The sequence below is a fragment of the Perna viridis genome, chromosome 1, assembly GCF_037379345.1.
Source record: "Perna viridis isolate PV_CMFRI_1.1 ecotype Kerala chromosome 1, ASM3737934v1, whole genome shotgun sequence".
NCBI lineage: Eukaryota > Metazoa > Mollusca > Bivalvia > Mytilida > Mytilidae > Perna > Perna viridis.
The window spans coordinates 38058254-38072218 of NC_142445.1; the positions used below are offsets into that span (position 1 = coordinate 38058254).

A 13965-nucleotide genomic window follows, 5' to 3' on the forward strand; every position below is an offset into this window, starting at 1 on the left:
TACTTTGTAATTTATAAATACACAAATCTGAAATTTTAGAATTTTGTTTCTTTTATATTGAGCAGACGATGACTTTTCAACCTTAGCACCATTTGTAACATCATAGTTCAGGGGAAGGGAGGGCTTTCTATGCAATTCCAGACTTGAACTTCATGTTGAATTTCAGATACCTTTTACACCTATTTACAAATCAATGTGCCACGTGGCATCACATAATATTCTTAGGTTCTTTTTCAGTATTCACATATGTTTTCAATGCAAAAAAAGTCAAGATTTCTGTGGCTTAATTGATTAAGGAAGTCTAAGTTATCCTTGAATATTGCTAATGAAGAAACTAAATATGTATAATTTGATAATGTCGGCCAATCTTTCATTTTTTTAATGGTATCAGGAAAGTTGCATACACTATCATGATGTAGCAAGGTCCGAACAGCGTCCGACATTCCACCGGCAATATAGACGTTACATCCAGCCTTCTCAAGAAGTGCAAGAATCTTGCGAACTAGGAAAAAAGTGAATGATTTTACACAACGTTATCTGATGATGAAACAACGTTTGATTGGTACTATTTCCGAGAATTTTGAAAGGTCTGTCTGCGGCGGTAGGTAAGAGTGGAAACGAATGTTTACTGCTGCTTTTAGCTTAACGATGTTTTAGCTAAATGCACAATACATACTCATGTGTCATCGAAAAATGCCTTAATTTGCTTAGTTGTCAAGGTCCTTCTTTGTACGTTTTGATTAATTTTCACTATAAAATTCGCAAAAAGTCATATAAACACAGCAGTATACATCATGATACTTCTAACCGAAAACAAGCATAATAGGTGATTAATATGTAACTGAAGCATAAACATTTAAGGATTGTTTTTGCTATGAAGTATGTCGATTCAAATGATTTTTCGATGAGACAGAGCACATATTTTGCATGTTACTCATTTTTGAGTTTTTGTATAGGCCTATGAGTGTGCACGGAAGTTATCCCTAAAGCAAAATATTTATTAAACAAACCTTTATATCGGGAACAGATACATTTTCCCACATAGCACCGTCAAATCCAGCAACTGCATCTGTCGCTAATCGGATATAAGTGACTCGAAAGTAAGAGTTATATTTCCCATCAGAATAACCATATACTTCCAAGTTCTTTGTCTTGTTCCAATCTAAAGTTCCAAATTTGAATCCACAAAACTCAGTTTTAAATACAATATCCCGTGCGTTAATGTTGTTTACACACGAATCTCTATTTTCTTGATATTTTGGCTGGAAGATGTAAAAATTCTGCTCACAACGATGCATCACGTCTTTGTTTGATGAAAAGCAAGAAACTGGAACAGTTGATCGGAATGGAATAGTAACGTGTTCATTTTCGATCACTGTGTACTCATATTTTTCTGGCTGCAAAGTTTCAATAGATTCTATATACAATTGTCTTTTGCCCAAGATGTACTTATCATATTAATGTAAAACAGCATTCAATTCTACAGCTTTTATTTAGAGGGAATGCGTAGTCATACTTTTCATTGCAGAAAATAAAATGCCCATCTTGCATTTTTAAAAAGAAAAAAATATAAGGAATGAAGTACCACAAAATGAATTATGAATTGTTATTAAACGATTGATTGATTGATTGATTGATTGATTGATTGTTGGGGTTTAACGCCCGAGCAGCAATATTTCAGCTATATTCAGGCGATGAACATGAAAGTGATGAAAAAATGAACATGAAGTGATGATGATGAAATGAAAACAGGAATGGGACACAAGGATAATAGGGTCGACTAATTTTGATTGCCACAAGATAAAAGGGTTCTTTAACGTGCGAGGAACGTTGCATCCTTCCCAACACGGTGCACCACTATGGTTTGCGGTCAGATTTTCCGTATTATAGCCTGACAACCTCAGCATGTAACACCCCAGGGGTACCCCATTACACCACCTGGGGCACACATCCCAGTTGCTCTGTGGACCGAGCGCCTAGCCCCCGGCTAGGTTTCTGAGCACTATTTAATCGCCTTTTACGACAAGCTTAGCGCTGCTGCAGGCCTATTCTTTTGACATCCGGACCTGCACGGGTCTTGACACAAAGGGTTTGAAATTCCCTAGCGGTGAACAAAGTTTTATTTTCAAAAGTATGAAAATTTCAATTTTGATGTATTCTTTTAAAAACATTTATCCTGTAGTTAATTTGATGATAGACATTCCGAAAGAAGAATTGAAATGAAAGTAGGAACTTGAATAGGATGTAATGTTTATATATACCAAGTGTTTTGACACTTCATTCGTTAAATCATAGGATATAGTTCTAAGGATAAGATGTAAATTTCAGTCAAAACGGCCTTTCCAAGTTAGTTCCAAAAATAAAGGGCTATGACAATTGAAGGAAACAGTGTAGAATATTGTGTTAGAATGATGGGCACATATTTAAAAAAATTCAATCCAGTAGGCAATTTATAATGCTGTTAATCCTGTTGCCACAAAAGACCAATACATAAACAAACAAGACACATGTACTTACAAAAACACCAGCTTTAAAGATGGGACTTGAGTAGAAAGGACTAGGAATCGAACCAGGAAAATTCCTCACCCGAACAGAACAAGTTACCTTGAATTTAAAACGATAAAAATGAGAACATTAAATTACAAATCGTATTTCTATGATTTTAGGTAGTAAATGAAGGGTGGTAGCGTATCCCAAAAAGGTTATTTTTTATATAACAGTTAATTTGTTTTATCTATAAAATAACAAATTTGATAAAAAAAAAAAGCTAAATGGCCTAGAATTTTTATGAAATTAATGACTTCTAAATGGAATTGACGCAACTACTTGAATGAAGAAAGCCCAATTTAATAATCATTATGAATGTAACTGAAAAATTTTGATGTGAATATTTTGCACGTATCAAGTTTCTATTGGCCTACTACCCAGAATCGAAATATAAGTATGATTCAGACTAGGAGCAATATTTCATCATAAAATAAGCTTGTTTCAATTTACAAAACAACTTCTTTTCTGACAAATTGCATTTTATTAATGAGCTGCCATATCCCATTTAAATTAAAGCAGCTACCAAAACAGAAAAAATTGTCATTTTGTTCCCCAAAAATCAAGTTTAGAGAAACATATTGATAGTAACAACCCCGTTGAATTATATGACAATGTGCCCTTACCATGTGTGTGGATATAAGCACAGCTAGCTGGTAAGGACAATAATAGTTTATCATTGATGTTTCGTATAGAAAATCTGCATACAAAGATAAGACTTCCATAAAAAAAAATCTTAAAACTAGTTTATCGTTACGGTGTATTCGTCTGCACCATTATAATCTATTTGTTCAACGTGCCACAATTTCCCTTTCCTCCTTCATCTACCCCGGATGTGACTTTTTATGAGCGGTGTGGTTCCCTTGATTACTCTGATTACTCCCTTAGAAAATTCTGAAAATGTTTCCCCTTTTTGCTAGAATGAGTGTCGTAAAGTAATGCGATAGTAATATAATGACACTGGTAAAGGATTTTAACATGTAACTTACAATTCAGGTTGTACAAAGACATTCTAAGTGTATTTTTGCATACGCTCAATCTGTGAAACATAAGATGATCAAAGGCCAGCACGTTTAGTACTTAAACTTCATGATATAAATATTTACATAAGGTCTTTTTGTTTCGTGTTTTAAGTTGTTCGTATATTTTTCATTATGAAAGCGATATGCAATTAAAATAAACATTTTTATCAGCTGCAAAATGAAAATCCATATTACTTTCAATATATTTGTGTAATACCATAAAAAAATCACTTGATATATTTAATTATCAACGAAAACATCAGCTCACAAAACGCAAAGAAGTTGAAAATACTGATATGTTTAGCTATAACACGTCAAAAATGAATGCACAAGTTCTCTTCATTTCACTTTGTAATAGTAAAATCAGGATTTTAACTAACCTCCATATTCATTTTATACTTTTTAACCCAATCATCAGGAATCAAGTATGTAGTATTACTGCTATCAAACAATACATTTGTCTGATTTTTCAGGAGTTCTCCATTAATGAACCAATAAATATCGTATACGTATGAAATATCGCTTAATGCTTCAAAGTCACATGCAAATACTGATAGCAGGCTTGGCGAAGGATCGTATCCTCCTATTGTGTATATATCACCGTCAACCAGCAAGGCCTTGACTTCTGGGTGAATCGTTTGATTTGGGAAAGATCCTGAAATTATATTTTATAAGGGTATGAACTATGGGGAAAATAGTTCTCTTAATGAAATATCCACGAATTCATGCATTTCTTACATGATGGAAAATTTCACAGTATATTGCTCATACAAAGTTCTACTCAAATTAAGACTCTTTAATTAATTAAATTCACGAATTAAAAGTTCTTCAAAGTGACCAAATTAGAAACAGCATTGCATAGGCTGGATATAGGTTGAACGTAAAAATAGTTGTTACAGGGCAGTTTTTTATTACTGAGAATAGCTTCTTCCAATACAATGTACCAGAGGGATATATCGACAGTTTTGATATTCAAAATTTATTGCTCATTCATTGTCAGAAATACTGGTAAGTTTTCATAAGATATTTGAAATAATCTATTAAAAAATTGGCACTTAAATAAGCAGAACATTCGTTAATATAACGATAGCTAAGGTAAAAACCAAAGTTGCAACTTTATTTTAGTAAGTTAAATCTAAATACTGGTTAGCTTTAGCTTTAGCTAGAACATGGCTTGATCAACTTCAGGGCCATTTTGCTACAAGTCGGATGTCATCACTATAGAAGTTTTAGTGTCGCCATTATGAACTCGTAGATCGTTACGATGTATCCATCTGCACCATGAAAACTGATTTGTTCCAAGTGTCATAGTTTTCTTTTCCTCTTTCGTCTACTCCGGACTTGACTTTTTATGAGCAACTCGGTGGGTGTTTCTAGAAAAGCAGAGGACGCTTACCCTACCCGTGCACCTGGCCCACGCTCCTAGTTTTTAGTGGAGTAAGAGTTGCTCATTTACTTTTGTTACTTTGTATGTATTATTTTAGTTACATAATGTTCTTTGTTGTGAATGTCTGTTTTCCATGTTTGGTATTTGTCCCTGAATTGCTTTCTTTTGATTTCCGCTAGAACCTTGGTTCCCTTGATTACTCTTTCAAGGTTTTTTATATGACATTTATAAGTTTTGTATATTACTAAGTATTACATATTTGATTATTTACGAAGATTTAAAGAATTAAAAGAAGAAACGAGAATAAAGTACCAGAGCAACCTGGATAAAATCCCGACTCAGAGGACAAACCAGACTCACATTTCACTGGACCACTACCTATACGAAAGGAAAATATAGAATATTCTATTTACATCAAAACATTTCTTGTTCACTCCATTATATTTGACAAAGCATTTAACTTTCACAAACATTTCAAAGTTAACAAACTCATGAAATGTGTTAAGTAGGACTCTAGATATGAAATATGCAAAATGTGATATATGTTTGAAGAGCCTACATATTTTTAATTTTTGATATTTTGTTTAAAATAGTAAACAGAAATTAACATTTGGCTTTTCATATAACCCTTGTTCGTAGGAGATAAAAATTATATAGAGTGTAGTGTAGAATTTAAAATCAATGGAGATGAATCTGTAAATGGCACTAAAATTCAATAGAAGCTGTTGGGTTTTCAATGTGGATTACCCCCTAAGAACAGACAGATTGGAATGAATAATTATACATTTAATCATATAGACTTATAAAACAACTTAATAACAAAACTAAAAATGTGTAGCCTCTAACACATATTAGAGACTTTGGATGATTCTTACAAAAAAATGCTACTTAAGTTTTGATATACCAGAAATAGAAACCCGAGAAGTCCATACATCAAAATTGATCATATTTATACGAACATTATCATATGAGTACAAGTTTTCGTCTTTGTTTTATTATTATGAGTAATGTAAGCATGGTAGGTGTTGTACTCATTACATTCAACAACATTTGATGAGACGATCTAAAAACGGAACATTTCTATTCCAGGTTATAGTTGATAAATTCGTGACTATTTTTAAATACGCCATGCCATTTTTACAATCAAAGAGATCATTTTAAATACACGTTCAAGAATATTTATTTACTTACCGAAACAATACGACGAATTTGTAGGTGAAGGTTTAAGTTTATATGCGTATGACCCATCTGAGCATTGTTTAATATTAATTTCCAAAGTCGTGGCACATATATCATTTTCCGTCTGTTGGCATGCAGTGAGAAGTTTTGTTTCATTAGTAGTGGTTTCATTTTCGAAGGCAGAAGACCAATTACCTATAATGATACAATCAAATTCAATGACATGAAGTAATCCTCTTTGCGATATACAGTAATATTTCTGCACCTTAAAGATGGATGTAACAAATATAACTTAAGTAAGGGATCTTAGGTTGAACCTGAAAACCTGCAAAAGGCTATTTCAAGTTAATATACTTATACAATCATCCATTAACATTGTATCGTGTGTGTGTGTGTTAAATGAAAACATCGTTTTTCTTACAAACAAGCATGGTTTGAGTTGTATATTAGTAATATAAATTTACCATTTAGCCATATCGGGTATACTGTTCCACAGTGATTAACGCCCGGGGGATAGGTAGGCATGGCATCTCCATTGTCGCTGACGACTTTGTACCAAAGAGTTTCATTCAAATCTTCATCACTAAAAGGGACGTCAATTTCAAAATCAGTTACATAATCCGCCGATCTTTTCTCTTTGAACTTGATTTCCTCGTTACTGTTGCATTCATCTATCCAGCATAAATTTTAGGCATCACCAAATGAAATATTAAAAACAAGACATTCAAAACATCATCGCAACTCTGGATTTGCCACCTTCTTTGAACAAAGTGTTTTAATTACAGGAAACAGAATGCGGTTGAACCTCTTCAAGTCTATAAAGGTTCTTGATGGTTATTTCAGTTTTATGTTTCATCTTTTTTGTCACTCTCTTATTTTTACATGTATTGATTGGATGCAGTCTTGTTTTTTTTCTTACATATTTTGCATTTATTTTCGATAATGTGTCTTATTCATATTGTGTCGTTGTAAAGCAGTTATTGCCTGTTTTATTTAATCATGTGTGAGAAAATAAAGATCGAAAGCCACAAAGTCATCGACCGACGTTAAAAATATATGATTATCTTGTCAAATCATGGAAGTAATATTAGACGGTACATCCTCCCAGGTTAGGATTTTTAGTTCACCTTCGCTCCCTTAACTCTTACTTGGAAGGATATTAACGGCAGAATTTAAAAAAAACATAATGTCGAATTTAATCGTTTATTTAATTATGTTAATTTTGTCTTATATTAAATGATGGTGATAGTAGGAAAAGTTGTCATATCAATTGTCAAAAAACTTGGAATTTTGCTAAAATCAAGCGACTAGTCAGTTTCTGACTTACCATTATGACAAGTCTCAAAATAGTCTGGACAACAGTCATTATATTGCAAATAGCATGCTTCGTCACAACAGCATCCTCCTCCATCAGGTGGACCACAACAATTTGTCCCTGGACAACATTTTGGCTCCTGTCGAAGTGCACAGAACTGCTGTCCTGATCGTTTGAGTCTTAAATGTTGCTGCAAACTCGAATTTCTCCAATGGTAAGCATCTTAAGTTATAAATGATTAAGTCTAATTATTTATTATTTTGTTTTATTTCATGTCGGATAGCAATCACAGTTTCTTATTGGATGAAAGGTGGTTATGTGTCATTCTTAATACTGCAGTAAAATTTCTATCAGAAAACCAGTCATTATCAGAACATTTCACAATAATGACAAGCTGGGGAATTTAGAGTTATGTCCCTGTATTAAAACTCAGTAGTGATTCAGATGCGTTGTAAACATCGCCAAAGCAAGCACGTCCGCTTCAAGTTACAGATTCCCTGATTTGTCTGATGGATTTGTTGGAGATGGCATACATTTTATGAGGCAAACACAAAATGTAATACCCCATAATTTGTGCTCATTATAAATATTTTAATACTTAATTTCTAGGTTAAAAGTAGAACAGAACAATTAAGGATATGGTTCCTCAATTAAATGCGAATAATACCAATTAGTGTTAATTTATTGGTTTTTTTCTCGTTCGTTTGCTTATTTTTTTGTCGTGGATGCTCATGTAGGCCTTTGATATGATAAAACTAGTTTAAAATGTTAAAATATATAATTAAACATGTAATTTACATACATACATACAATGTACATATAAACTTGAATATATATTGCAGACCTTGTGTTAAACTAAATTAATCAATTTCATATCTTAATGAAATAATATAAAATACTAACAATTTAAAGGTAAACTAAATTATCGCATTTATCCCAAATAGTTCATTTGTTTAATTACATTGTTTTATCGAAAACTTTAATCGAAATAAGAAATAAAAATATGCCAAAACAAAAGGACCGAATATGAATATTCATAAAGTGCAAATTAGGATAGGTTGACACTACATACCAAAATAATAAAAAGATATAAGTTTTATCGACATATAAAGCAGGAAGAATAGATAGAGCAATGCAAAAATCGATAACTATACAAAATATAAAATATAGATCGATAAGATGATAGAGAAACAAAGGAAGGGTAATAACCAGTGTGTTTATCATTTATTGTTTGACAGTCAATTCCAGTTGGCGAACACTATGCTTGATTACACACTATGGATCACAAAAACCTATATAAATCATACTGGTACGTGAATTTCTCATCTTGAAACGAACAATAAACTTATCTAAAAAACATCAGAGACCTTGTGACAGTTTTAATTAAAATGTAAAGGATTTTTAATATAATAACCTAATAACTTGGCTCCGAATAATTTAAATTCTACTACATTATAAAAGTCAAGACGATCACATTCCTTTCGGAATAAACCCAATAAAGGGTTAGGAGTACGGAACGAATTGTGGGAAGAACCAATGGTAGCTACAAATCTACGGTATATATTGCTTGACCTGAAAAATTCCCAAGGATGTTAGAACTGTCAACTTTGCAAATTTGGGAATTTTTCAGACCCTTCTATGCTACCGTTATCGTCCCTATATCAATTTGATCCGATGGAGCAGTGTGGCGAATAGTGTCATATTCTGAGATGTATGTGTTATATTGATTTGTTGTAACATGTATCGTTAATTTGATCATCCATCCTAGATAATAACACCTGTACTACCATACATCAGAATCGTGCAGGTTCGGGTGTTAAAAGAATAGGCCTGTAGCAGCGCTAACCTTGTCGTATAAGGCGAATAAATAGTGCTCAGACACCTTGCCGGGGCTAGGGCGCTCTGCCCACAGAGCAACTGGGATGTGTGCCCTGGGTGGTTGAACGGGGTACCCCTGTCGTGTCACATGCTGGGGTTGTCAGGCTATAATTCGGAAAACCTGACCGCAAACCACAGTGGTGCACCGTGTTGGGAAAGATGCAACGTTCCTCGCACGTATTCTTCCGGAGTAGGAACCATAGGGCTCCGCCACAGGAGGCTAAATTGCCCGACCCTACCCACCTCTCCCTATTTCCAGTGGCAATCAAAATTTGTCGACCCCATTGTCGTTGTGTCCCATCCCTTTTTCATTTCATCATCATTTCATGTTCATTTTATCATCCATTTCATGTGCATCGTCTGAATATAGCTGAAATATTGCTGCTCGGACGTTAAACCCCAGCAAACAAACAAACAAACAAACCATACATCGTGTTCTAAGTTACAGACCTAGATTTATCCTATGAGGAAGAATAACTCAGCCAGCAAAAGCTATATTTTATATATCCTAGATGGCCGAGTGGTCTAGGGCCCTGAACTTTGTGCAGGTGGGGTTGTCATAGATGTCACAACGGTACGAGTTCGAGTCCTGCAACTGAAACCAAGCACACTGCAGACAAGATAAATTTCATGAAAAGTAAAAGGTTTGTACAGAACATAGAAAATACTTTAAATTTTCAAAATATTGGCATTTGTGGTATCAGAGGAGTAAAGCTAAGATAACCTTTGGCGAAGTTGTCAAATCAAGCAGAGCCATAGTTGATTGTTTTAGAGGCTTTTTAAAACACCATTCATTTATGGTTGGCTAAGCCTTGATCGGAGATTAGCAGAGATATATATTCTAAATGTGTTCCAACATATTTAATGGCTACTTTAGCGTCTGCAGGCAACTCATGAACCATCTGAAACAAACCAAATGTAAAACTTTTGTAGGGAGAGAGAGAGACAATCTGGTTTGGCGAAATAGAATAAAAATTCAACCGTTCGATTTGGAGACAATTACTCTTTAATACATAATTCCTACTAAATCATTGTTGTGAGTAGTAAAAGATGTTTTTAGGCGGAAAAAAATGAATGAAACGTTAAAGGACGATAAACGAAAAGTGATAGTTGAAAATCACATGTGCTAAAAAGAAAGGCCAAATTGGGCCTTGTTAAACAAGAAAAAAATTGTTAAAAACAAACTGAATTATGTGTTTGTCCCATTCATATTGTAAATTAAAAAAAAAGAGCTTTTATGAACTATGACGATGGGAGATACGTTCAATGTAATCACGTTATAGAATTAAATATTATGTCAGCCATATACCACGTATTTTAACATTTAAGCCGAATCAACCATACTAATATTGAAATAAATGTACCAAACTTTAATATATATAGATACGACAAATGGCATCAGATTCTGGAGTGTCTCTAGTTTTTTCTATGATTTTATTTACGATTTTCCTTTGGAATGGATAACTAATATAACACTGATTAACTCTTTTTGGCGAAAGCATCCATTTGATTTGCACACAGCTTCCCCTGGTATTAAAACTGTATTTGATAATTGATACAAAAAAATCCTTCTTTCTTTCTCCCTGTAAGAAACACAACGGAGCATTGCATGCGAGGCTAACGTTAGATATTCAGTGAAACAGGAATGGGCCAGGGAAATTAATTAAAAGTGAAAGTAGCCTTTAAATTGATTTAAAATTAAAACAAGCAATTCAAAATCCAAGGAAGAAAAATATTTACAGTATCTAGATCCGGTACGCTGAATTATTTTTTTAAAGGAACAACCGTCTATCTAACCTATCAAGCCCCTTTCAGCCATCGTCCTTTTTCAATGCCTTTACAAACGTAATAAAAGTGTATTAGTGCGATGCTCGCTTGTAGGCTTTTAATAGTAAATCGCTATGTCGCAGAAAATATTCTCTGGCTTCGATTATTAGATACAAATTGAATCATAGCTTTTCTAAGTTGGGGATGATAAAGAAAAAGAGCATGGCGCCAAAATTTTTGCGAAAATAATCCTTGATAAAACTTATATATTGCGGAACGACAACGAAACAAAACGAAACAAATTAAGATCTTAAAGTGTATTTCGCAGTTTATAAGTACCACAATTTTTAACCAATGCCGGACAATCCAAAGACATTTCGAACGGCGTCCATTAGGACAATGGAAACGTTTATAAGGAAGAAAGGTGGCATGAATTTATGTTTCTTTGGGAGCATTTCAGGTTTCACATATCTAATATTATTATACATATCGAACTAGAACTAGATGTTGCTTTTTATCCTGTCTAATCTTATGATTTGTAAAATGAAATATAATTTGAGTTTTCTCCATTTTCCGAACTGATGTCCTGCATATAATATCTGTTGAAGAAAATATTTAGTGAAGAGATATTTAGTGAATAGTAAAAATACTCTTTTGTCATAATTGCAGGTAGTCATTGTGCATGCCAAACATATACTATCGCGAAAAAGTTCTATTTTTCAACCCTAAGCCCTCTCTAAAAAACATGTCGGATATTCTTATCGACTACGCCGCAGTAAATACAAACGTGTCTATTGGCTGAAGGGAGGTATTTTCCTTGATAGAAAATGATTTTGATTTTCAATAAACTTTAGTCACCTGATAATACAAAAAAAAAAAATTTTCAAACACATTAATCTGTCAACCAGAAGGAGACGAGTTAACCTTATCAGGTTTTCTTTATTTTTGCTTATTAATGATTATTTCGTCTTCAGTTGTTCTAGGTTACATGTATTTAGATTGGCAATTTTCATCTTGATCTCTTTTTAGAACCAAACCGTAAAAAATGCCCTATATGTAGTAGATTGAAGATATTGAAGATATATCGAAAAGGACATTTGAAAAAAAAGTAGGACAATTTTCTTGTTTTGAATATAGAATATGTCGAAAACAATTTTTCATGCGAAATTGTAGCAAAATGTTGCAAAGACTAAATGATAGAGAAAATTGTGTGATACTGTATGTCTACTGAGTGTTTTTTCATTATAATAGTAAAAATCAAGTAACAAAAAATATAACAATATGGGTAGTAACAATAAAACTGATGAAGCTGAAAATAATCAAAAGAAACAGTAAAAAGGGGCGTCCATATACAATGTAACAGACGACAATATTAAGGCAAAAACTGGCAAGGTAAACTGCAATGGTCCTGTCATGACGCAGATTTCCTTTGTTACAGATTTTTGTGTCTTTATGCAGACGATTGAAGAATAACTGATAAAAATGATTCTGCTATTGTGATTATAAGAATATTGTTACATTTATTAAATATCTCAAATAAGTTATTGTGCATTTTAATATAATTGCCCTTTTTCGATAAATTCCTAAATTTCTTTTACCATAAATAACCGACATACCTAGTGTACCACGAAAAATTAATATAAAAATAATCCAAGCCAAAGTAGTACAAAACCAATTTTTCATCATATCAAAACAGGAAGATATATTTGAATGCAAATAACAGAAGTTTAAATGCATTTAAAAGTCTTTGTATGCACGTGGTTGTTTCAAAATACCAAAAGACATTTATAATTAACCCTGACGTAATATCTATGTGCATGAATAATCCAGAATGTTAAGTTGTCTAAGTCGTAAATCTTAACTTGAGATTGACACTTGCAAGCAATATCAGTAAATACAAGCAAGCACCATGCAATCTACGGTATTTTTTTCACTGTAGTAACTACCGACTAAACATAACGTAGAATGAAAACAGCAAGGTTATCAAGAGACACCACAGTACAAAGGCTTGACCAAAACGAAAAAAGAAAAAAAATACAGGACACAGAGACGGTCCAAATAATGATATGGAAAAAATATTATAACACAATTACAAATAAAACTAAATATAAGGAAAAAATGTATGCCGAATCCTAATGCACATCCAACAGGAACTGTAACCTGGAAGCCCGGGTAATATTTTCATTCCACAAGTTTCTCTCAAATATAACCCCAGGTCACCAGTAACTATGTTTTAAGCGATCCTATGGTGGTTTATGATATTGACCAGAGAACCAGCTAACATGTTGACCAACATTAACTATGAGTGACATCAGTTACTCCGGAAGGATAAGCATGACCTACTCTGCCATTGGTAAGATTTGTTAATCCAGCAAGACATTATTTCTACCAGAAAATAAATTCATATCTGTCAATTAAATTGTGACAACGTTCATAAAACGTCTGCAGCGATGATAGAAGCAAAGTCTGAAATAGTAACTAAATGTGAAGAGTGTATGAAAGGCTTTGGAGGCACCGGGTGTATACGTCGGCCTTTTTTTCCAAGATTGGAGTGCTTTTTAAAAAAAATAAATTCGATAAAACATTTTTAAAACAATTTCTTAATTTTCCGAAAGTTTTCATATTTAGGAAGTTTTTTTTACAAATCTATATGAAAATTATGAATGTAAAGTTTTGAAATGTGGTAAATTGGTGGTCAGGTTACATAGGGGGAAGGGGGTCAAGAAACAGATATCGTGAAACGTAACAAATGCACCATCGTAAAACCTTATTAAAAATAGTAAATACTTACAGACATCACAAAAATGTCTTCAACAAGTAACGACACACTTTTAAGTAAGATCTGGAAGGCCCATACAACAAAAGTAATAAAA

At 33.2% G+C, this 13965-nt stretch overlaps 1 protein-coding gene across 6 annotated transcripts in view; it reads right to left on the bottom strand.

The window, feature by feature from the left end:
* LOC148628636 (uncharacterized) overlaps positions 1-12839 on the bottom strand; it is a 39350-nt gene extending 26511 nt beyond the window's left edge. For 3 of the 6 annotated variants that reach the window (XM_088591403.1, XM_088591414.1, XM_088591383.1), the window contains exons 1-8: positions 12709-12839; positions 7460-7669; positions 6597-6803; positions 6145-6327; positions 5266-5331; positions 3947-4221; positions 2518-2604; positions 1011-1397 (exon numbers count right to left, since the gene is read on the bottom strand). In XM_088591403.1, the coding sequence (XP_088447529.1) occupies positions 1011-1397; positions 2518-2604; positions 3947-4221; positions 5266-5331; positions 6145-6327; positions 6597-6803; positions 7460-7669; positions 12709-12829 (1536 nt within the window). In that variant the 5' untranslated portion in view covers positions 12830-12839. The other 3 variants (XM_088591424.1, XM_088591393.1, XM_088591432.1) reach the window with 3 other exon arrangements.
* Positions 12840-13965: the final 1126 nt, after the last annotated feature.